This window comes from Chelonia mydas, chromosome 21 (genome assembly GCF_015237465.2).
Source record: "Chelonia mydas isolate rCheMyd1 chromosome 21, rCheMyd1.pri.v2, whole genome shotgun sequence".
In the NCBI taxonomy this organism is placed as follows: Eukaryota; Metazoa; Chordata; order Testudines; family Cheloniidae; genus Chelonia; species Chelonia mydas.
In genome coordinates this window covers 11,205,993-11,231,305 of record NC_051261.2, presented here as the reverse complement: position 1 = coordinate 11,231,305, position 25,313 = coordinate 11,205,993, and the positions used below count along the sequence as shown (strand labels likewise).

General features: G+C 52.8%; 1 protein-coding gene across 7 annotated transcripts in view; it reads right to left on the bottom strand.

The window, feature by feature from the left end:
• SCUBE3 (signal peptide, CUB domain and EGF like domain containing 3) overlaps positions 1-25,313 on the bottom strand; it is a 123,711-nt gene that overhangs the window by 55,679 nt on the left and 42,719 nt on the right. For all 7 annotated transcript variants that reach the window (XR_006286798.1, XM_043533344.1, XM_037884907.2 and 4 more), the window contains 3 exons: positions 20,029-20,151; positions 16,111-16,236; positions 4,100-4,234 (listed from right to left, as the gene is read on the bottom strand). Coding sequence is in view for 6 of the 7 variants with exons in the window: in XM_037884907.2 (XP_037740835.1) it covers positions 4,100-4,234; positions 16,111-16,236; positions 20,029-20,151 (384 nt within the window). In the remaining variant the exon portion in view is untranslated. The remainder of the gene's footprint in view (positions 1-4,099; positions 4,235-16,110; positions 16,237-20,028; positions 20,152-25,313) is intronic.

The following is a 25,313-nucleotide window of genomic DNA, read 5'->3' as shown; positions in this document are numbered from 1 at the left end:
ACCACCCACCCATGCCCCGCCAACGATATACCCAGAGGCTCCTGTGCAGTGGCCCGCGGAGCTGTCACCCACTGGTCAATGATTTGAGGCACTTCCATGTATGGGCTGCCCCATGTTAAGCACACTGCGGACCTCGCTTTCAGAAACCCTGAGCGTCCACAGCTCTAACTGAAGCTAACGGGCGTGGCAGGCGCATAGCACCTCCGCTAAAAATAAAAAAATAAATCAGGCCCCAGGCATCTCAAACTGGCCTCTTTGAATCAGTGTTGGCTCAGCCCACCACATGGTATTCCCGCAAACAGCTTCCTGTGCTGGACCCAGCCCGGCCATGGGGAGTCCAGCTGTCAAGTGAGGAGGGAGCGAGTCCAGCAGAAAGAAGAGCAGCAGAAACAGTGAGGATAGGTGAACCCAAGCAAGAGGAGGGTGGAGAGTAGCATACTGGAGCAGAAGGGAAAGAATGAGAAGAAGAGAAGGAAGAGAGAGGAAGAGACGGAGAAGACAACGGAGGGAAGGGAACGAGTCCAGTGGAAAGGTTCCTGTAGGGCTGGAGAACTCTGGGCAGGTTCACTCCACCCTCCTTCCCACGTCGCCCCTCTACCTGCGCTACATTGAGGACATCTTCATCATATGGACCCACGGGAAGAAGGCCCTTGAAGAATTCTACCGGGAATTCAACAATTTCCACCCCACCATCAAGCTCGGCCTGGACCGGTCCACACAAGAGATCCACTTCCTGGACACTACAGTGCAAACAAGTGATGGTCACATTACCACCACCCTATACTGGAAACCTACTGACTGCTATTCTTACCTACATACCTCCAGCTTCCATCTAGGACACATCACATGATCCATTGTCCACAGCCAAGCCCTAAGATACAACCGCATTTGCTCCAATCCCTCAGACAGAGGCAAAACACCCACAAGATCTTTATCAAGCATTCTTAAAACTACAATACCCACCTGGGGAAGTGAGGAAACAGATTGACAGAGCGAGATGGGTACCCAGACGTCACCTACTACAGGACAGGCCCAACAAGGAAAATAACAGAACACCACTGGCCATCACGTACAGCTCCCAGCTAAATCCTCTTCAGCACATCATCAACAATCTACAACCTATCCTGGAAAACAATCCTTCACTCTCACAGACCTTGGGAGGCAGGCCAATCCTCGCTTACAGACAGCCCCCCAACCTGAAGCAAATACTCACCAGCAACCACACACCACACAACAGAACCACTAACCGAGGAACCTATCCTTGCAACAAAGCCTGTTGCCAACTGTGTCCACATATCTACTCTAGCGACACCATTGTAGGACCCAACCACATCAGCCACACCAGCAGAGGCTCATTCACCTGCACATCTACGAATGTGATATGTGCCAGCAATGCCCCTCTGCCATGTAAACTGGGCAAACCAGACAGTCTCTATGTAAAAGAATAAATGGACACAAATCAGGAATGGTAACATACAAAAGCCAGTAGGAGAACACTTTATCTCCCTGGACATTCAATAACAGATTTAAAAGTAGCCATCCTTAACAAAAAAACTTCAAAAACAGACTCCAAAGAGAAACTGCAGAGCTACAATTCATTTGCAAACTTAACCCCACTAATTTGGGCTTGAATAGGGACTGGGAGTGGCTGGCTCACTACAAAAGCCATTTTCCCTCTTTTGGTATTGACACCACCTCATCAATTATTGGGAGTGGACCACATCCACCCCGACTGAACTGGCCTTGTTATCACTGGTTCTCCACTTGTAAGGGGACTCCCTTCTCTTCACATGCCAGTATATTTCTGCTTGTATCTGATTTTCACTCCTTGCATCTGAAGAAGTGGTTTTTTACCCACGAAAGCTTATGCCCAAATAAATCTGTTAGCCTTTAAGGTGCTACTGGACTCCTCGTTGTTTTTGTGGATGCAGACTAACACGGGTACCCCTCTGATATCAGCAGTGATGTGTATCACCAGGGCGTGGAGCCCCCCAACCAGTCAATCTCCGCAACAGCTCTCGCAGCAAAAGGAGGGTCTTCGGTCTGCAGGAACTTGGCCAGGCTCAGACACTTTCAACAGGAGGCTGGCACTGTGGCCAGATCCAGCGCACAGCCGATAAACTTCCTCCCCACATAGGTGGCCTCTGCCCGGAAGGGGCTCTCTGGGTTGAAGAAGGGAAACGTCTAGCATGGTAAATAGCGTCTCAACCTCCATGCTGGTCACAAGGGGAATCACAAGAGCGAGAGCATGAGCCTCTAGAGCTTGAGTTAAAGGGCCAGTCCTGCACCTGGGCGCCGTAAAGCACGAATTTCTTCTGTGGACTGGGCACAGAAGGGGGCGCCTAACATTGAATGGCGGGTTACAATAGCACATTCCCAGCCTTATATAATCCTCATCGCTCCCCGAGAAGTACACCTGCATCATCCCCCTTTTAAACGGGTGCAGCGGGGAAGGGACTCAACCACGTTCACACCGTGAGCCACGGTGGAAGAGATAGAAAAGCAACTCCCGACTCCTAATGCTCTGCTCTCACCGAGTCAGAGCCAGGATCAGAACTCAGGAGGTCCCGGCTCAACCCACTAAACCACATGGCTCTTTCGAAATCTGGCACCAGGCGGGTGAAATTCACATGGAAACTCAAAGGATAAAAGCTGCTACGTGGGCTTCTGCAGCCAGGGAAGCAGAGAGACAAAGAGCAAACCAAAACGGATGCTTGCCAAGCAGAAAAAACAAAACCCACTGAAACAAACCCCCCCTATTCTCCAGCATACCTAAGAGGTTACTTCGAACAATAGGGAATTAGAACCGACAATGAGACAGCAGGATCAATACAAGTACTGGCAAGCAAAGACGAGTCCTGTGGATTGGCATGCAGTTTTTTGGTACCTTTTCCTTTAATAAAACATCCTGGATATGGATTAACGTCCTCCGTTTGGTATTTATTGTTTCAGGTGCCTTATTAAGGGGCCTGCAAGGGCTTTGATTCATGGATCAAAGAGCTGATCTAGTTTCGTTGGCAAGTGACTCCAGACCCTCCACCAAAAACTTTCCCAACAGCCAGCATCCAAACGCAGCAGCCCACGCGCCCACCAAGGCTGCTGCTGGGAACAACTGCCCCACGGGTGTAAACCGAACTGGCCATGCTCAGTGTCTGCTGTGGCGCATCATGACAGGTGTCTTACTCTATTAAGTGTCTAGAATGCTTGGCTGCAACAGCTGTTCCACCCGCTGACCTGGTATGACAACCGTTCCCCTGCCCTTTTCACCAGTGGTGGAAGAATGCAAGCCATAAAGGAGGCAGATGCCTTGGTATGATGCCAGATACCATGGTGATGGGCATGGGATAAATCCGCAGATAAAGTAAATTAGACACACAGGTGCTGGAACTAGGGGTGCTGCCATACCCCCTGGCTTGAAGTAGTAACAACAACCCAAGGACATTGTTTCTGCCTTCGGCACCCCCGCTATTAACATTGTTCCGGCACCACTGATTAGACAGAGGGCACAACCGGTAAGTCCTGTGTTTAAGGATAGCTGACAGTGCTTTAACCCTGTGATGCCGAGAGGTGGGTTTCCCCAACCTGGTACGCTAATGCAAAACGTACAAGCAGTGGATAGGAGCTGCTCAAAACATGACTCACCCGGCCCAATAGCCGATTCCTGCTGTGGGCCTTAGAAGGTGGAGACTGGACCCCATAGTCCCGGCTGATGTGCAAAGGGGTCAGTCCCAGCCCTGCGCCAGGGATTGGTTCAACTCTTTGCACATGAGCGAGAGTCATCGTGGCTGAGACCCTGTCTACATCGCTGGAATCAGGGCCAACTCCCAATCAATGGCCAGCCACCGAGGTAGCTCCATAGGGGGCAAAGGGTGGCTTTGCCCATCGACAGCAGGGCTTTGCGCTGGTGCAGCTATGCTGGAGGTTGTACTCCCAAGCGTAGACAAGGCCTATAGATAATGGCCCCTCTCTAGCCTGAGACACCGCCAGGGTCCAAGCGATTGCCCATCCTCCTTGCCCACTGCAGTCCGTAAAGGAGATGCCGGAGGCAGGGGGAGGCGCTCTGTGACTGGGCTGAGAGTGAGAGCCATTAAAGACCAACCTTCCGGGCGCTGGATACAGGTGTGCTGGTTGTCACTTAGGAAGAAGCCGTCCCGGCAGTGGCATTCATAGCTCCCCATCATGTTGACGCAGGTCTGCTGGCAGCCGCCGTTCCCCTCCGAGCACTCATCCAGATCTGCCAGGGCAAGCAAGAGAGGGAATGAGTGCGACGTTCACCACCACCACGCATTCACCCTCCGTCTAAGCACGAGTACACCAGAGTACCACACTGTGCTCTAATCCCTTGGGATCCCTAATCCCCACTGTGCTCTAATCCCTCCCTATTAATGGAGAAACTGAGGCACATAGTGGTTACATGGGGGGCAGCATTTCTCAGTGGTTAGGGCACTGGGCTGGGAAACAGGACACCTGGGTTCTGTTCCTGACTCTGCCACTGACACACTGTGGAGACTTGAATATGTCACTTCCTCTCTCTGTTCCTTGACTGACCCCTCTATACAAATGGGGGTGGGGTACTTACCCTCTTGTGTAAAACACTGTGGAACAGGCACTATGTATGTTAATAGTAGGGTTAGTTAAGCTTTACAACTCCTCTAGCAGGTATAATCCTTGCTCTATACATGGGTAAACTGAGGCACGGAGCAAGGACGTGATTTATCCAAGGTCACACAGGAAGTCTGTGGCAGACGTGGAAGAACCAACAGGAGTCCTGACTTTCAGGTCCCTGTTCTAGCTGCACGACACTACACTGGCTCCAAAGCTCATTTCCCTTCCTCTGTGAGTATGTAAGTGGCCAGGTTTTTGTCTCCTAGATCCCTGGGAAGCCTCTTCCTGTACCTGACATGTCTGCTGGGTGCTCAGCACTTCTGAAGAGCCATGCCACTTATTCACAGCCACTGCCTGAATATGCACCCTGGAGCCTCACTTTAGGTACTGGGTTTGAACATCTGGGCCGAAACGCTGCCCAGCCAACTTCTCTGGCCCTTTAACAGGCCTGAAAATGCCAGACGTTTGTTACTTGGAGCAGGGAAACCTCAGCTTAGTGCTTGCTTGGAGAATTAATTCTGAAGAGACTCAAATCCCCAGCAGCCTCGTCTGGCTGCTGCCCTCTTGCCTATTTTGGTTTAATAAAATGAAGCCCAAAGGCTGTTTGCTCATGGAGCGTGACTGGCTTAGCATCAGCCTGGCTGGAAGAGGAGCTCCAGCCTCCCTTGCTCCATACCCTGGTCAAGAGGCGAACTGCTTTCCCAACTGCCCTCTGGAGAACGGAGTCTCCTAGTGCCCCCAGCACAAGTACAGCATGAGCAGAGATTGTGGAAGTTTTACACACACACACACACTCTCTCTCTCTCCCCCCTGCAACGACTAACAGAGGTCTGGCGAGCACCCCCTATGATGCTGAGCTTGTGAACCGGACATCTGACCACCATGACCTCGACTGAGATCCACCCCCCACTCCAACTCATTGCAAACCAGGGGTGAGGTTGTTCAAGCTGAACCGGGGCAGTTAGCCCCACGGTTCCCACTGACACCCCGTGCCAGTGTTCAGCATCTCAGCCTGTCCTTGCGACAGCCCACAAGTTTGTCGGACCGCCAGGATCCCAGCGAATTATTACCCAGACAGCAACGGCAGCCACTGGGGATGGGACATGAACCCAGCTGCCTCTGATACGGGCACAAGTACACAAACACAATGGGCAGGTGAAGAACTGCGCTTCTGAATGAGCCACACAGGATGTTCTTCAGGCCACATGGCCTGACGGTGAGGACCAAAGATCTAGCCTGGGGTCAAAAATGAAGGCTGGCTGGATAGAAGACTGCAAGCCATGTCTTGGAGCTGCACTCACTCATCCACTTCCTAGCGACAAGAATCACAGTCCTTTAGGGGAAAGATGGCAATGGGACCAGCTCCAGATAGAGAGGATTCCCATCATCATTTGTCTGCGCTGCGACAGTACCTATAAACACCAGTCAAAGACGAGGGCCCCATTGCGGTGGGCGCTGTACAGAAGAGTCAAAGAGGACAGTTCCTGTCCCAGAGAACTCACTGTCTACCTTAGGTGCTAACTGTCTACCAGATATCTGACTGCTCTCACAATCTTGGATATATTTCTCCTCCCATGCCCTGTGAGGTAAGGCAGGGCTGTTATGCTCATTGTACTGATGGGGAACCCGGGCACAGAGGGATACAGGGACTCGCCCGAGGTCACCCCAATTTAGGTGTCAGACAGGATGCGACAGGTCGACAAAACAGACTAGTGGGGTGTGCAGGAGAAGGTAGCAAAATGGACCAGGCTTAGCAGAAAGAGAGAGGTCTCAGTTGGCCCCTTGCCTACCCAAAATCAACACGCCGTTGCTTTGTCAGAGGGGAATCCTGGGATGTCTGAGAGCTCACCACGTCATTCTGAACCTAACAGACTAGTAGGTCTGTCCTATGGATGAGTGATTCCAGCATCTCCCGGCTCCTACAAATACGTGGTTCTGGGGACAGAATTCTCAGCTTGTTTTCTCTCTCAGACACCAGGCCAGCTTATGGCAGGGGCTTGCACTGGGTGCTGGACTGGTCTGCAGTGAGATCACAGAGTTGAAGATCCCCTTTTACCACCTTGGCCTGAAATGCTTAGATCTGTGGGATGATGCGGCTTCTCCATCCAGGGATTTTTCCTGCCCTGGACCCTATTCTAGAAAGCCGTGAAGAGCGGAGGAGAAATACGACCAGATCTCTCCCCTCCAAACGTGCAGGGAAAGCAGCAGGATGAGAGGCGAGAGGCCCGGTGCCAAAGAAAACCTCCTGTGAACTCAAGCGTTTCAAACCCAGCAGCTAAGAGGAGAGCTGAGCCCCTCGGACATCAGCAGTGGGGCTGTGGAGCGGACTCCGGAAAAGCTGGACTAGCAGGTTGATGACAGCGTGCGGAGTGAAGGAATTCCAGATCAGGCCCGAAAACCTGAGCAAATGTCTGAGACGCTAATTAAAATACACACACGGTCCCCCATACACAAGGATGCACAAAGTCCACACATGGCCTCTTACAGACAGACACATGTGTGCACACATGTACCCTCTCATGCCAAGTCAAATATATGCACACCTACAGAGACAGCTGGACACACACACACATATTTGAGGGGATACACACTCTTACACAGAGACACACATAGGCACACACTCATGCTGAGACGCAGGGCAGGTGAGCAGGGCGACTGGTCAGCCTGAGTGACAACTGCCAGGGGGCGCGTCACAGCGCTGTGCTGCTCCCCCACACCCCTTTCCTCCCCTAATTGGCTGGCAGCCACTCTGGGCTGTGGTGGTTGCAAAAATGTTTTACGCTCCAGCTGGCAGAACACCGAGAGCTGGCCCTGCTGAGAGCCACCAGGTACACAGCCACACCGTGCGTCATCCCACCCTTACCTGCACGTGCAAGGCTCTCACGCTCAAACAGCACCCTTTGGGCAATCCTTGCTGGCAGGCGCCAGGCACAATCACTTGCTTCTCCGAATGGAACACAGGGGGAAAATCCCCATGGGACGGTCATGAATGGCTAAGAGAAGCAGGAGGGCAAGGCTGCCCCCTGGAAGGGCTTCCTACAGGGTAGCATCGCATGGCATTCTCAGGACTCGCTATCTCCTGAAAACAGCACGCAATCCAAAGCTACGGCCAGTGCTAGTAACTTTCCTCCCCAACTTCAGGGGTTTGCTCTTCATTTGGCCTATCGCTACGGGGTGGTGTCTCTTGCTGAAAGGGCACAGGTGCACTGATTTTGAGAAAGAGATGAGAAGAGAGAATACACAAATGCTTGGCTTTCATCTAAGGATCCCAAACAACTTCTCTGCTCATCCTTCCAGCGCCCCATGAAGGAGATGCAGGAGGCCCTTCAGCCACCACTGCAGTGCAGCCACCTCTGGGATGGAATCCAACAGCTTCTGACCAGAGTGAATTGAAACTACAGGGGAAATTTAACTCAGCAGAACATAAACCCCCAAGTTGGGATTTACCCAGGATATGGTGGCTAGCATCTCTACCTTTAGAAAAAGGGCTAGGAGATCTGCCCTGAACACAGGGACCTGTACCTCAGTTGTACACTTAACCCAAAAGGCAGCAACCCCATTTCTTTGCTGAGCAAAGAGAACCAGTTACAATTCTCCAGGCACACCTGCACTCTCCTGAGACCCTGTTCCAACCTAGGCCAGCTGTCCCTGAGGGACTATGCACCAACTGAGCATCACCCACTCCTGGCATGCTCCCCCCAGTCTCCCACCCCAGACCTGGGCGTGGAGTTACACAGGTCAGGGCCAGCGAGGAGCTCCCGTATACCAGGGGAATTCTCAGACGGGCTGATACAGCTGCCTTCTGGCCCCTTCGCACCACTCAGATTCAACTCAGAGTCCAGCCCAGCGCCTCCGGCTGCTAGGATGATGGCTCAGCTCTGACACCCACGGTCTGGGACAACACTCCCACCCAGGTGTTCCAGGGACGTCTCCCAGCCATGCACTTCCCCAGATTAACCTTGCTTAGCTTAGCAAACGTAACCCAGATCACAGCTCAAGGTGGCTCGACCTGGGGACTGAGCAACAATAAAAGCCAGAGAGAAAAATAAAAGACCACATCACCTCAGAAAAGGCATTTGGATTTGTACCCCCACATCAGAATTTTCCTCATGGAAATTTTCTTTGCCCTCACTGTTCCACAGACCAAGCTAGCTCCAGCCAGTTTTACGGCAGTAGCCAGCTTGGAAAGCTGGCAGCAAGACAGAAAAGGGACCCCCTGTTCCGTGGCAGGAGGTTTGTCTCCTTAGCTTGAGTTTTTGTCCCAGCTGAGCCATGTTCCATACAGGCCAATAACTCCCTTCAAATCCCTCACTTATAACAGGAGCTTAGCGTCCTGCGACTTCTCCTTCAAACTCAGCACAAGAACGACAAGGCACCGGCTCAAACCCAAGGGCTGAAATGAGGCTCTGCAGCCCCTAATGCCTGGTTTATTAAATGCAAGGGCGACAGCCAGAAGCCAAAAGGCCGCTGTGGCGGGACAAGGGCTTGAATTCCTATCCTGGTTCAAAAGGTCACTCGGGATCTTGGGGTGGGGAGGGGGGGTTGCATGGCAGAATTTAATAACGTCTAAGTTGCAGACAATCCTCTACAAGTCCCAGAAGGAGCAACCCCGGGCTCTGCCTGCTACTCAGATCCCACCCTCGTTGTCACACACGCCCTCCCCACAGCACTGAAGATGTCGTGCTGAAGCCAAGGGCCTTGTGCCCCATGCTGCAGGTGTGATCCATGCATGGTCCAGCATACAGGGAATGGGGCTGGGAGTCAGGACACCTGGGTTCTATTTCCAGTTCTGCCGCTGACTCACTGCAACACCCTAAGCAAGTCACTGGGCCTCTCTGTGCCTTAGGTTAGGTCTTCACTGCCAAAAAAGACACGAGTTTTTACCTGGATGCAGCTAGACAAGGTAAACCCCAGGTGTGGGGTATAGGTTTGATCTTAACTAGCCAGCTTTAGGTAATAACTATCTGCGCCTTGTCTCCACTAGGATTTTACACCAGGATAACTCTCTAGATGGAAAGAACACCACTTTTTATTTTTTCCACTGAAGACACAGCCTCAGTTTACTTGCCTGTGAAATGGGGATAATGGAGACCTACCCTCCTTTGAGCGCCACGGATAAAGGGCCAGACCATCAGCTGGTGTAAATTGGCATAGCTACAGCACCTGCACCCGCTGATAACCTAGCCCAAAAGACGCCTTTAGACATGCAACCTAGGGTTATTTTCCAGCAGTTGCACTCCTAAAGCTAATGACAGCTGGTTGCCTGGAACTGCCCACTGGTCTAAGAGAGGAATAATCAGATAGGTCAGGAGTCTCAGGATAGGAATCCCAGCATAGACAAGTCACTTAATTACTCTGGTTTACCCACACCCTCTCTGTGAAATGTGGCCTTCCTCCTAGGAGGACAGCTAGCATCTGTAAATCAAAAACAGTGAGTATTGCCAACCACTGGTCTAACCCTGACCTTGGCTGCCATTTCACAGGAGGTGGAGACTGGCTGGAAGCAGGTTCTCCATGCCACCAAGAAGGCCGCTGTTGCTTTAGAGCGAAGAGCCACCAGAGATGGTGCCCAAGAAAACTTTGGGGGGAGCTTGTTTGATACAAGGGGAACAAGAATTTGTCCTGGCTGGCGGGGGTCTCCCAACCAAGGAAAAACGGCGTGAAATGTAAGAAGCAGGGAAGCTGATCAGAGTGACAGACCCCTGTGAGTGGGAAGGGAACGTCACTGGGCAAGCAAAGAGCAATGGTCCCTGGGTGAGCAGCAGGGACAAGGCAGAGAGATCCATGCGAGGAGGAAGTGGGCTTCTTCTGTCTGATAAACTCCTCCCCGTCCCCTGGGCTATACTGCTTCCCACAACTCTCATCCAAAAAACCAAACATCCAGTGCACATGAGAGAGGATAGGTGAGGCTTGCGTAGGGGGCACACTTACAGCATTGGTCGCTGCCCCATAGACCCCAAGCAGCACAAGAAGGCAGGATCTCAGCTTCCCACCTCATCCTGTCCCCATTACCTAGCACCCAGCTCCTGGGCTGAGGCACCTGACTGGGAGGAATCAAGATAAAGCTGGACACTCACAGGGGTGGGGAAGAAACAGTGAAATAATCCCCCTTCCCCATGCTTTGATTGTTGTTGGCCAAGGTCTACTAAAGCCAGCTACCCTTCACCACCGGTGGCTCCCAGTTCCTGCAGACAGCCTCTTCTCACCCATCCTGTGGAATTCCGGCCCTCCCGCTGGAGCCAGGACCTTTGTAAACACATGACGTCCACTGCTTTCTTTCCTTGGGCTCTTCATCTCCTGGGAAAGGAAGGCAGGGCCACCCCTCCCGCCTCTGGTTCCAGCTGTGTAAATCTCGGGCTCGCTATTAACGGGGAGGACGGCACAATCCCGGTGATGAGGCTTAATGCGAAACGTATGTGTGCATAAACCCCCAGCGATGAGCTCACTACCGACCCTGCTGCAGGCGCTAATGAGAGTGAAATCAGCACGGGGCCACTTCCACCTCTTCCGCGGAGATCTGATGCGAGAGGGTCTGTAAATTGCTCCATCTCCTTGGCTTCTCTACCCTCTCCCCCCGGGTGCTAATAGCCACTGTGCTATTCTCCCCCACCCCCCGCAACCACAGAGGGTGCCAATGGAGGAAGGGGTGGTGATGCTACAGGAGGGTAGGTGGCCTGCTAGTTCCGTTGAGACAGTGCTGTCACAATAGGGGACAGGATGTGCGACCTCTTTGTAGGCAGATGCAGGGTTTGTCTTGGCCCGGGGATTATTTACCCACCCTGGTTGCTGGTTAACATCCCTGCTGTATTTGCTATTAACTCATCTATTTTGGCAGGTGCAGGGCTGACCCTCAAGCACAAGCCAAGGGAATGGGCAGCTGGGGCTCCTGCATCCGAGGAAGGCTGGTCCCTTCTCGGGTAGCAGGGGAAGAGCAGAATGTCCCTGCCAGATGCACACCCACAAGCCAGCAGGGCCTATGGGGGAGGCAGCTCATGTAGGTTTCCCCCACAGACACAGATGCACTCCTGGCAGCTGGGGTCTGCAGCTCAAGAAACCCAGGGCTGTGCAGGTGTGTGCGCATGCTGACGTGGGGAACTTCTGCTCCTTTGCCACCCTCCTGACTCCTCATGCTACTCTCCCGCAACTGAGCACTCGCTACACAGCAACCAAGCTTCCTCAGCCTCCGAAGCAGGATTCAGGAGGCTATTCCCAGACAGAGACTATCTCACATGGTGACCCAGTGTGATGGGCTCCCCGCTCTTCCCCTGAGGCTGAGCTGACTGGCTGGCTGATCTCCTGGATTCTACCCCCAACTCTGCCACTGGCTGCTTGTGTGACCGTGCACATCACTGTGACCCCCCTGCCCCCTGTGCCCCTTGCAGAGGGGGTGGTTGAGGACGAACCCAGCTAGCGCTTGCCTGGCATGCGGCCACACGAGGATGAAGGAGGCTATGAGCATTATTTGTAGCTGCATAGCCTGGCGCAGGGCGACATCTGCCCTGCTCTCCACCCACCCCAGAGAGCCCCTATGGCAGGGAGCCTCTGCTTGCGTGACGGCTCGCGCTCTGTCCCTGCATCTCAGACCCCTTTGTGCTGGACCCCATGGCTCCTCCGAGGATTCCAGGCTGGGGCAGGGCGGCTGGGAAGCACAGATCTTCTCTCCTGGCATGAGGAGATCCGCACTCCTGGGGTGCCGCCACAGAATGAGGAACAGCCTTAGGACACCACTGTCACCTACGTGGGGAATAACCATCCCAGGCCAAGCAGGGACTGATCGCTAGGTGCTGCCATTTCGGAGCCCCCGAGGAGCTCCGTGCTCACAGATACCACCACCGGGATGAGATCCGGGGCTGGCTGTCCCTCCTGTCAGCAATTTTCCCGAATAACATGTCTGAAATACGTAACTGGGAGATTACGATCTTTCAGCACGAGGTCCCGGGGCAGGGGCGATGGGCGGGAGTCAGCATTTCACTGATGATATGTCAGTGTTTAAAGAACTCTGATGAGTCTCTGAAGGTTCCCAGCTGTTGCTGCCGTACTTACTGCTGCATCCAGACACAACAAAAATTGGTTAAAAAAAAAGAAAAAAAAGAAAAGATGATCTGCCCCCAACATACATTTTTGTGTTGGTTTCTAACACACTGGATTCTAGGCCGCAGAGCTGAGGATAGGCCACAGTTGAGAAATCAGGGATGCTCCTAGAATGTGGCTGGGCAGGGCTGAGCAAGGGATCAGGGCCCGGCGATGGGGGGCGATGTGAAGGCATGACCGAGCTGGGTAACTGAATGCAATACTGCCAGGCCAGGTTGAGCCGGGGAGAGGGCACAGCGGGAAGATGGGAAAGCAAAAGAAGCTCCTAGAATGTTCCAGGACAGATCTGAGCAGAGAAGATGGGGGAAACTGGGCAGCAGATCACAGGGGAGCTCGTGTAACGCTGCCTGACAAGGCTGAATGGGTGAGCAAGGGAGGCGTAAGGCTGGGAAGGGAAGGGGGCACGGCAGGATGCGGCTGGAGAGCGGGGATCACAGCTCATCACACTCTCCCGCATCCGTTCTGTTGGTTCCTGCTTCTCCATTTTCTAGTTCTTTCCAAATTCTGATGCCGCTTAAAACTTCTCTCTCTGTCGCTCCAGGATTTGCTCCCCATATGAGTAGCTCAGTGAGACTCCCCAGCAGCTGGGAGTCCCAGTTCTTGGCTGGTGGTGTCCACGGACCTGCCAGGACTTGCTGACGACAAGCAAAATTTCTAGGAATGCTGTTTCCCAGTTCAGTGGGGAAAACTTGTGATACTTGTACTGCTCGCCCGCTGGAGCTGGCCGTGAAGACTGTCCGCACGGAGCCCTTTGTACCACTACATGACAGATTGCACGGCATGCTGGTGGTACCAAGGGGGACCTGAGCCTTGGAAGGGGGATCTTAGGATAGCACCGGAATAGCGAACTGGTATTTTGGTTCTGAATTAGCCACGGGCTCGGGATGGGCCACACAGTTGCTGTCATACTGAAGGAGCCTCCTCCCTTGTTTCATTCCACGAAACCTTGTGCAGGGCCTTGCCGGCATCACACCAGCTGGGAAGCTTGTGCAGTGGAATGGGACTCTGGACATTTCCAAAGCCAGTTTTCTGGGCTCAAAAGATTCTTCAGAAGGCGCAAAATGAGACATCAAGGGATTATCCAGACCCAACCCTGGGGGCTCTGTTTCATCTCAGTTGGATTCCATCCATACTGCAGAAAAGTGACACTTTCTCTTTTTTGTTTGCAGTGTTGTGGCCGTCTTGGCTGCAGGATATTAGCGAGGCGAGGTGGGTGAGGTGATATCTTTTACTGGATCAACTGCTTTTGAGTTTACACCAAGCTCTTGAGCCAGAGTCATCTACCCTGCTGGTGCACAAAGACCCACTGAGGATCCCAGCTCCGCAGGAGGAAGGAACCTTGGCTCGGCTAGGAAGAGCCGAGAGACCCAGCTTCCTCCAAGATACCCATTCCTGACATCGACTGAGGACACCAGGCTGCCCCTTCCCCGTGCAAGCCCCCAGTGTCCTGATCATTTGCAAAGCACTGGTCCAGACACCTGGGAGCTCCAGATGAAAACAGGGGGTGTGGGAAGGTCTCAGATGGTCATTACCTAACTTGGCACCCTCCCGATTATGCTTCTTGGGAGGCAAAAGCTACAGCAGGGACACAGATATGCTGCAGGTTCTCCACCAGCCAGGATTTACACCACGGACCATGGAGTACATTGTTCCACTGACCCCCAGCGTGGGGGGTTGCCCACCTGGGCTCAGTACAGATTGTAGACTCAGAGGGGCAGGAGCTGTCCAGGTTCACTTACTGGGATTCACACTCATCCCTTTAGACTACAATGTGTGTGTGGGGCAGGGGGCGCGGGGGGAGCGGAAATGGGACTCTTGTATCCTGCAGCTATTCAGCTTCCCCACTTATCAGACCTATGGGTCCGGCACATCCCCTGGCAATCATTGGCCTGATGGGACGACTGCAGGAAGGAAACTCAGCTTCTTTGGTCGGTATAACCAGCGCCATGTCCAGCCGCTGGTCCCGCCCTACTGGCAGGGCTTAGCTCCTGCCACCAGGGGGAGACACAGAGCTCTGCCTCCTTGAAGGCACATCATCCTCAATCCAAGGAAAAGAATCACCATGTATTATTATTTCTCCATAACTACTGCAGTATTTCCAGGTTGGGCCCCTTTGTGCTACTGGCTGTACAGGCACATGATAAATGGCAGGTCCACGCACAAAATAGCTGTAGCTGTCTCATCAATAATACGCATGCAGAGGCTCTGAGCCAGACATCAGCTCTTGCTTCATCCTTCCACAGCCCAGAGTCAAAGCTTGTTTCCCATCAGGATAAAGGGGACAGAGAATGGAGATCTGCAAGGGTCTGTTTAAACACAGATGTAGGACAACAACAACAAATCCTTCCCATGATAAATCCTCTAGTGAAGAAGCCCAGCAGTGTCTGCCTGACCTTAGAGAAAGGGCGGGGGGCCCTTTAACTCGGATAGCTGGACTGGCCACTTAGAACAGCTTGCATTCCTCTCTGGGACACAGCAGCAATAAACACTGCAGTAAAATCTCACAGCTGGAGGATTTGTGCAATGCCATACTGCGTGTCTGGCGGTGCAGGAGGGAACATGGATCACACTGCAGCTCCGAGCCACTCCTCCTTGGACCCGTGTGAGTCAGGACATTGAAGGGGGAGGTGGTACATTGCGATGGCTCGGAGACTGGTTGCTCCACCAGAGACTTCTCAGCCACGAGTACTGATTTGCTGTGCCCAGCCTCACAATGTAACAGAGAACTGTGAGCCTGCTGCTTGAGGGGCTGACCACCCTCCTACCTCACTGATGTCAATGGGAGCAGGAGGTTCTCAGCAACTCATAGGAAGCACTCAACATGTCCCAGGTTCAAGCCCAGAATCAGGATTCAGGGTTAACACCCCAATGAGATGAATGGAACAAGCCATCCCTCTTGCAGGCTTTTTCAGGCTGCCTGCAGACTCAGGAAAACACCCACCTATCAACTACACTGGGGTCACATTTTCTCTGCAACTGTGAAAGCTAGAAACACCCTGTTTTGAAATGTAACCCCTATTAACACAGCCCAGCTTTATGTGCATCCCACAGTGGTTAGACTACCTATAAGGGTTTTATAAGCCTGCTACTGCCTTCAAGCCATTAGAGCTGGTCCTTCAGCTCAGGCTCATACTGTTAGATCCAGAAGCTGTGGGGTCAATCCCTGCTGAGGACTCAGCCAGTGGCGCGTGGGGGTACTTGGTCCTGCCTCAGGACCGGGGGGTGGGGGGGTGGACTAGACGAATTCTCGAGGGCCCTTCCAGCCCTGTATTTCTATGATTAATCCTATGATTAAGGTGCGCACTGAGATTCCGGAGCATAGTTCTGCAGCCGGGGCAGATTCCCTGGCTTCAGACTTGTGGAAAACACCTGGCCCCATTCCCGCCCGCACTGAGCAGCTTGCCAAATCCTTACCCAGGCAGTTGTGGCCGTCGTGCGCCAGGCGGAAGCCGTCATAGCAGGTGCAGCGGTAATTCCCCGGGATGTTGACACAGTCGTGGACGCAGCCAGCGTTATCGTCCCGCTCGCACTCATCGACGTCTGCCGAGAGGGGAGAGAACCCCAGAGAGCAGTGAGAGACCTGAATCCCCTTCCCAGGCCCATCGCTGTACCTCAGATCAGCTACATGCTTCCTAAGCGGGATGGGGGTTCACTGAGACTTGCTAACTCATTACACATGTGATGCTCTTGGTCACCACACTGGCTGTGTGACCACACTGGCTGTGGTCAGGGTGACATGCACGTCCCCTAACATTACACATCCCAGTGTGGGCTAGTGCCACCCACTTGCATTTTGGTGCTGCTTGCCCCAGTTACTCCGGAGCTTCCACATCACATCACAGCAACAGTACGGCGGGAAAGATGGGCATGCCATCTCCACTGAGACCAGCCAAAAGCAGCTCCGCAGGAGCAAAGCACCATAACCACAGGCCTGTTATCAGCCTCTGCCAAAAGTCAGCAGGCACGGGATGCAAAACAGGGATCACGCATTCAAATGTCAGATACGGTCGCAGTTCTAAGGAAGCCATCGGCTCACGACCCGAACAAGCCATGCAAAGACAGCGTGACATTTGCGGTGGGCTCCAAGGGAAAAATCCACCCCCATTCTGCACCAAATCAGGATTGCTGGGCTTGACATGGGGTGTCCGCAGAGGAGTAGCCAATCCTGCAGCAGCCCCTGCTGCTAACGCACTGGGGAGCAGCTAGTGAATGCGTGCATGGGGGAAGAGGATGCTCCCATGGAGCTCAGCACGGGATGCAAACATCCTGCATGGGGAGCTCTCTTCCCCCACCTCCTTAGCAGGACTCTCGCTGTGGGCCCATGGGACTGAGGGCAGGATGGGTCACTGAGTAAGCTAGTCTAGTAAAGAACTGGATACGTTTAAAGTAACGCTGTGCAGATAAAATTGCTGACCTCTTTGTCAACTTACAGCTGTGACTTCCATGGAGTTGCACTGTACATAAAACAACTCCGGATATACCCACGTACAATTAAAAAAACACAAGTCATTACTTGAATCACTGAAACCACCTTGGATTATTAAATCCAGTTTAACCTTCCACCGCTGGTGCAGTTTGTGTTTTCTGCATCTCTCTCGGCTGCGACAGCAAGTCTAGCCTGGCCACTGTTTAAAGCCAGTTTTTCACTCTCTTGGTTTGTGCCTCTGTACAAAGGCTGGAACAACAGGAACTGCCACACTGGATCAGATCCAAGGTCCATTCAGCCCAGTATCCCATCTCTGACAGTGGCCAGAACCAACTCATCCAAAGAAAGTTGTAAGAACCTCACAGATCTCATTCTGGTCTTTAAGAGTTAGAAGTCAGCGTAAGCCCTGAAGCATGAGGCTTAATATCCCTTCCAAATTTTGTCGTCATTAATTACAATAAGTCTGGATATGCTTGGTATCCGTGTAAATATCCAATCCCTTCCTGGCTCTTGTTAAATTCTCGGCCTCAGTCTGAAGCGGCCGTGTGTGTGGCGGTGGAAATATAGGGGGTCATTTGCATTTTTAAAAATGGGTTCTCATTTTCTTCTCTTTTGTTGAACTTCACAGCAATGTTTCAGTTCCTATTAAGCTGTGTAGGAACGCCTTCCTCCCCTCACAACAAAACCTAGATTTTGGACCTCAGCTGACTGGCTGTCGTCTCTTTAATCTCTTTGTTTGTTTCTCCACCATTCACCATGTCAGTGGAAGCTGAGATACTCCAGAGATGGGTGAGAGTTGGTTCTGGTGCTTAAAGGAATGGGTGTCGTGCTCAGGAGGAAAGCGTTATGGAAGGCAATGTAATCAGAGTGCAGGAAACCAACCTTGTATAATGGTTCCCCACTATCAGTCCATGCCCTCTTGTTTCCAGCCATGGACTGCACTGGGGCTAATATCTCTGCAGATGGTGGCTGCTTTGCACCGCAAATGCAATTACAACAGCTAAAAGTGCGGTGTGATTGGGTGGGAACCCTCAACTTTTTAGAAGAGATGGTTTTGTGGCTAAAACACTGGACTCAGACTCCAGAGATCTGGGTTCAGTGCCTGGTTCTGCCAGAGACTCCCCATGTGTGAGTTTGGGCAAGTCACTTCATCTTTCTGTTCCTCCATTGCCCAACTGAAAAATGGGAATAATAATAGTTCCATTCTTCTACATTTAGATCATAAGTTGCTGGGGGCAAGGACTGTCTCTTGTGGTGTATAGGTACAGCCCCTAGCACTATGGGGCCCAAGGAGCCACTGTAATGCTCAGACATAACACTTTACACAGCATCTTGTATTGAGCTATGTTTGGCTATTGACCACGTATCTACCCTACAGACCCCTCTGGAGGTCCCAGAACTTAGGCTAGGAATGACTGCAGAAAGTTCCTCAAGATCTTTACATTAGCTTTCCACAAGGTGTCCCTGGCCTGGGGCATAGAAGATGGATGGTGCCAACAACCTAGAGAGATGAAAAAGGTGGGAAGGGAAGGTACAGAGATCAAACTTGAATCTCTTCTGTGTAATCAGTTATAGAGCCCTGAGGCAGGAATTGCTCAGAGCAGAGAATATCTACCTCTAGCTTTTCCCCCGCTGCCCATCATCACAGTATCTTAGCATCTGCGCCATGTAGAATCAACAACAATAGTGAAATCTCTAGCGGACTTCATGGAGTCTCTGGCACAAGAAGTAGTTCTAACTGGATTTCCTGAAATTGCTGAAGATGATTATTAATGCACTCTTTTCCACAGTGAGGCATCTCTGAGCTTAGATTGTATGCAGACAAACACCTGTCAGGGATGGTCTAGACAATCCTTAGTCCTGCTATGAGTGCAAGGGACTTCACTAGATGACCTCTCGAGGTCCCTGCCAGTCCCATGATTCTATGAATCCATCAGCTATTTGTGTCCAGTCTATTCCGATCCCAGGGTGTGATTTCAAATCACGCAAAAAGCTAGGACTATTAAAATTCCAGCGCAACTATTTTACTGTTGCTCTTCATTTCAGTGAAATAATTTTGGAATGGACCTTACACAGGGGTCACAGAAGTGAGGGTACTGGACTGAGCAGGGCTGGGCAGAGCACCAAATGGGCAGTCAATTTCGCTCCTGTGTTCTAGTCCTTTTCATGCTTTCAGGGTCTCATGCCCTAGCACAAGGCTGCAGGGTTTGGGTTGCAAACACAGCAGGAAAAGGCTGATTAGTTTAAAACAAAATCCAGTGGATCCTACTAGAATTTAAATAGATACAATCGCGGGAATCTGTCTTTTCCTAAAAGTGTGGTGGTGGTGCGGGGGAGGGGGGTTGGCCATCCCGGCTTTGTTTTAACAAGTTCTCGATTCAGAGCCAAATTCCACCCTTCAATTAAAAATAAGACCCAGCTTCCTCCTGGCCCAGAAGCCGCCCCTGTGCGGGCAAAAACGGGACCTGTAATTCCCCCATGGCACAGCTGGTAGCAACAGTGGCAGCTGTAGTAGTGTAGACAGGACTGTTTTTTAGCACGGTCATCCAATCCTACAGTAGAACTTCATTGCAGCTTCTCATTTGGGTCAGAGTAGTCAAGGCCACAGTGGTATAAACAGAGCCGCTTTGGATTCAATGTCGCCCTTCCACAGCAGCAGCCACAGCATTAACGTGCCACGGATTTACCAGAATAGCAGGCGAACTCCGGATTTGGGCAGGAAAGGACCATAAAGGTGCACAATTGACTGCAGCGGTAGCAGAAAGCTCTCTGGCTTTAAAGAGCCACCTATCGGCCTTCACTCCAGCCAGCACAGCACTCACAAAACTTCCACCTGTTGACTCTTTAAGAAACAGTCACAGCATGGGTTGGTTTTTCACCCAGCTGGACCGACCCGTGCGCCTTACCTTTGCAATGTTTCCCGTCTCCGGAGTATCCGGACTTGCAGATGCACTTGTAGGATTTGGGGGTGTTCTGGCAGAGGGCGTCAATGTGGCAGTTGTCGGTCCCCTCAACGCATTCGTCGACATCTGTGGGAGGAGGAAGAGACATCACAAATCTCTGCACTGCCTGGAGACGCACTGAAACACCCCGACTGTCAATACTGCGCCTGGCTGCTGCTGCTCTGCGGGTGGAAGATCAGCGTGAGAGACTGAAATTCGCAGGGTAGCCACAGAGCAGGTGCAGCACGGGCAGCAGCAAGGCAGACTCGCCACGTGCACTGACCATGCCCAATCAAAGGGCCTCAGCTAGGGCCGAGCCATCAGTCTCCAGGCCTCCTCCAGCCCTTGGCCTCTGCTGAGGCTGCCAAGGACAGGCCTGACGCAGCCGGCGCTCACATCAGTGCAAAGACTCCCGGTGACTTCACCAGGAGCCGGATCAGGATCAGTACAAACAAGTTCAACCATGAGCGGTTGGGCTTGGTGCGGGAATCCCCACACAGTCAGAGCGCGCCGCTCCCTTCTTGGCTCTTGTTAAATTCCCCGGCCAGCCTTCTCCCCGGCACAGCCAGAGAGCACCAAGCCCCCACAATGACGAGTGACTAAACTCCCCATGTCTGCGGAAGCGGGTTCTCAGCCCTGCCAGAGACATTCCACTCTGCCTAGGTCTCCATCCGGCCCCCCTCTCAGCAATGGAGTTTATCCTCAGACCTTCCGCGTGAGGCCGGGCAGGGCTATGAGCCCCACTGCACAGATGAGGCACGGAGCGACTCGGAGACTGGCCCAAGGTCGGACTGTGGCTGAACCAAGAACAGAACCTAGGTCTCCTGTATCCCAGTCTGTGACTTAACCCGTGGCCCATCCTCCTGACTCCTTGTTCCGGAGTGGAGAGCCAGGGAGAGAGGATGTCAAACAAATCTTCCTCGTCCTCTCTCACCCCAGGTCTCCTCTCCCCCATCTCCCCCTTCTTCTGCCCCCCCAGCCTCCCCCCTTTCTACCTCCTTCTCCCACCAACCTGGTCCCCATTCCCAGCTCCCCCTGCTTAACCTCACTCTCTTCTTCCCTCCCTTTCTCTCCATCCGTCTGCTTCACACGGCCTTCCTCTCCCCGCGTCCCCCCATTTTTCGCTCACTGTCTAGTAGGTGCCCACCAGCCCTGCTGCAATTCAGCAGCAGCAGCTCCGCCGGCAGGCGATCTAGCGATGGCAGGGGACAAGCACCAAGTAGGAGGTGGAGGGAAAGGCCTGGCTTCCATACCACCCCGCACACCCCGGCTCCAGGAGGACGCAGTCTGCTGGCTGCAAAGGTTTAACACAGCAGGAGGCAGAGTTATTGGAGGTTTTAATGACAGTGGCCATTTATACACAGACAGCCCCGGACTGCGGTTTATGAGCAACAGGCTATTCACCTGGTTCCCTTCTGGCTTTTCACTATGTGGTCCCTATGTCTACACTGCAATTAAACACCCGCGGCTGGCCCATGTCAGCGGCTGCGGGCTGCGGGGCTGTAAACCTGCAGTGTAGACGTTCGGGCTCGGGCTGGCGCCCAGGCTCGGGACGCTGCGAGGGTGTTTTACGGTAAGTGAATAACCGAGTCCTCACGCGCCGCAGCATGTAGGACTAGCATGTCTAGCATGTCTCATTCGTTCAGCTAGAGGGCCACCATTTCCACTACCGAGGGGGTGATTAGCTCGACGGGTTGACTTTTCAGCCCCAGCCAGCCGGTTGACAGGTATAGGCCCCACCCCCAAAACTGCAAGCAGGCTGATGAGCTGTTGTGGGGTCTTGTTCTGCTTTTGCTTCCTCCCCAGGCTGGCTTGCACCCCCGGTTCGCACAAGAGCAAAGGGCACAGAAGCTGTGCTGGTGAACAGAATAATGGGTTGTGATGACGATACAGTCCCTAAAAGGAGAGTGAGTCAATAGCTGCATCTCTCTCTCCACTGCCGGGTATTGTACAGATGGCTTCGCATGAGCTCGAGGAATGGTGGGCTGATTGGGCTGAGGCATGGGACTGAGGCTCAGGAGAGCTCTGTTCGATTCCTGGCTCTGCTACAGACTCCCTTTGTGGCCCTGGGCAAGTCACTTGACCTCTCTGTGCCTCATCTGTACCATGGGGATCATAGGAAGGGTGTTGTCTGAGTAGGTCCATTTATACTTGTGAGGCTCAGACACTACAGCTGTCTAAGACATAGGAAAGGGGGGTAATACAATAGATCTTGACCCACAAGCAGGATGGTTCCCTGCAATACACCATCTAGCACACAGGCTCTCAGCCTGGGGGTCGTGACTATTCGGTCCTTCCCAAGCGGCTAATCTCAGTGGAAAGAGATTGAAACCCACAGATCCCGCAGTCTCGCTTGGAAAGCCCAGAGTGGCAGGGATGCCGCACACAGTCTTCTCTTGGGAGACTATTCCGCTGGCCTAGTAGATCTTTGCTCTCAGGAGATCTAAAGGGCTGCTGGGCAGACTTCCAAGTGGGGGAAGCCACCACTCGAAGCGTGAACGTGACCAATGGAAGTTATCCCAAGGAGGGAGTCCCACCTTGAGCAGGAGAAAACCCCAGTTACTCTCTCACTCTGCCTCTTATTCTCACACTTGCAGGGAGATCACAGGAGCTGTTATTAGGAGGTTTCCATTTGCAAGGCAGAGTGGGCACATGCATGTATACTGTATAAATATTTATACAATGCATTAAGATTTGTTGTTATCTGACATTAATCATGGCCGGGAGCCACCACTGCAACCCCCGGGTCATTAATCACCTATTAGAACCTCACCCAACACACTGGAGACAACAGAAGATTTACAGCATGGGGTGGGGAAATCGGATCCAACTTTCTGCCGTCAGAAGAGGCACATCCAGACAGGGTGGAAAAGAGCACGAAGCAACGTTTTGATGTCACCACTGTGGGATCTGACTGCCTTCTTAGACTCAGGGCAGGTCTACGCTACCGCTTGAGTCGATCTAGCTTACGTTGCTCAGGGGTGTGAAAAAGACAACCCCCCGCCCCGCGAGCGATGTAAGTTACCGCGATCTAAGCCAGGTCCGTACCGGTGCTGTATCGACGGGAGATGCTCTCTCGCGGAGGCGGAGTAATCACACCGACCGGAGAGCACTCTCCCGTCAGCACAGAGCGTCTTCACCAGTCACGGTACCGCTGCATCGGTAAAGGAGCGCTCCTAGTGTAGACCTGCCCTCAAAGCTCTACTTGCTCTGATCAAATCCACCAGGGAGCCCTCTGCTCAAACCCCTCTAGGCCTCAGGGTTCATACATCCACACAGTGCACAGAGCGCTCACGAGGAGAGAAATCGGATTCTTTGTGCCAAAGCTTTCCCGGCTAGTAGCAACCCCTGTCAGACCCGAGCGGTTACCTCATAACTCAGCAACATGGAGACAGCCACATTCTGAGGCGTGACTCATCTGAGCACGTTTGGCCTGGCTGATAGCTTGCACTGGCTGGGCACAAGGAAGGCGCCGGTCCCCTCTGTTAAAGCTGTCGGTAGTGAGACTTCCCCGGTGCAGACCTACCCTCTGCTCCCCGTTGTCCGTCCCTGTCCCCCACAACTGCTGCCACACGCACTTCACCAATCTGCTGCAATAAAGAGCCTGTGTGTGACGAAAACTGCCCAGCTTCCTCAGGGACGCTTTCTGGTCACCTCCCTTCCTTTCTGAAGCTGGGATCAAGGCTGTCCCCAGCCCCAACTCCCTGCATCCTTCCTCTCATTGCCTTTTCACCCTGGTCCCTGCCCTACTGCCCATCCCTATTGCTTACACTTCTGGGAAGGGGAGCCCTTGCTAGCCAACCCTTCCCCCTTCCTGGGATTCCCAACCCCTTGTTCCTATGAAACGGTGTATTTCCAGCAGGCTCAGCCAACAGGGCAGCCACCGTCGCAGACCCTCAAACAAGAGGTGAGGATGAAAGGGCTTCTACAGAGCCAAGGACAATGCTGTAGCTTAGAACTCACATGGACTCCACTGCAGGGAACTCTTAGGACACAGGGATCTTAGATACACACGGAAGGGAAGGAAAGGAGTGTCAGATTCTGTTTTCAGTGATACTGGTGTAACTCCAGGGTAATGCCACTGATTTCAATGTAGTTACTCCTGATTTACACAAACGTAGCTGAGTTCGGGATCTGGCCCAAAGTTCCTTTCAGTTCTACGGGAGCAAGGGGGAAGGTCATTTCCTCCCAAGCAGAGCCATGCATTTTATTGTGGAAATATATGCCCCCCCTCCTCACCTCACCCTGCCCCCAAGGGCGCACGCACCCAACAATACGCAGGCACCACTTTTAAAATTAAAAACGTCTGCAAATAAAAACAAGATGGAAAAACCTGCAAAAGCCCACAAAAGTGTAAAGTTCATCCCTCCCGGAGTCCTATTTCCCAGCTCTCGGGAACAGAGCTGAGACTTCCACACAGGATCACACAGAGAACTCCACGACCACATTTCCTAAAGGAGACTACGGGCTCAGAGCGCTCGCCACTGAACGGGAGTGGCTCCAACCCCTCAGGTATACAGGGCCAGGAACCCGTGGCTCAGGCTGCGGTGAAGGGATCCCAAGTTAAAGGCTAATGGTCGCTGCAGGACACGCAGAGTCCCCCTAACCTTTTCCTTCCGCTTCAACACTCTTGCTGCTGCCCACACCAATCCGCAGACCTGACATGCGGCCCCTGGGGAGACACGGGACGCCGGAGTCTTATGCAAAGGCCAGAGATGCCCCTTAATACAGACAAGGGCGTCTTGTGCCCCAGCAAACCGCCACTGGCACGGGTTGCAAACACTCTCTCAGCCGGTACCACAGAGCTGGGGACCTGCGTGGTGCCGGCTACAAGGGAGAAGGGGAGGATTCACAGGGCTGCAGCTAAAACACTTTTCACTCAAAGAGCCATTCAGTGCAGGAGGAAGCACTGGAATTACCATAACTCACCATTTGGCATCGCGTCCAGCTGCAATTAGACTTTCAAAGGAATATTCAACTCTGTGTAACCTTTTTCATCGCATTGAAAGGGATGCTAAGAATAGCAAGACTCAGCACTTAGCCACGGCTGCCATCTTCACCGCACTTTTCAGACACTAACCGATTGTGCCTTGCAGAAGTAGGGAAGCATCAGTTTACAGATGAGGAAACTGAGGCACAGACCCAAAGGCTTTTCAGAAGTGCTGAGCACTTGGGGTTCCACTGGCCTTCAGTGGCCGCTGTGGGTGCTTGAAAGCGCTGGAAATGATTGGCCCAAAAGGTGCACAGGG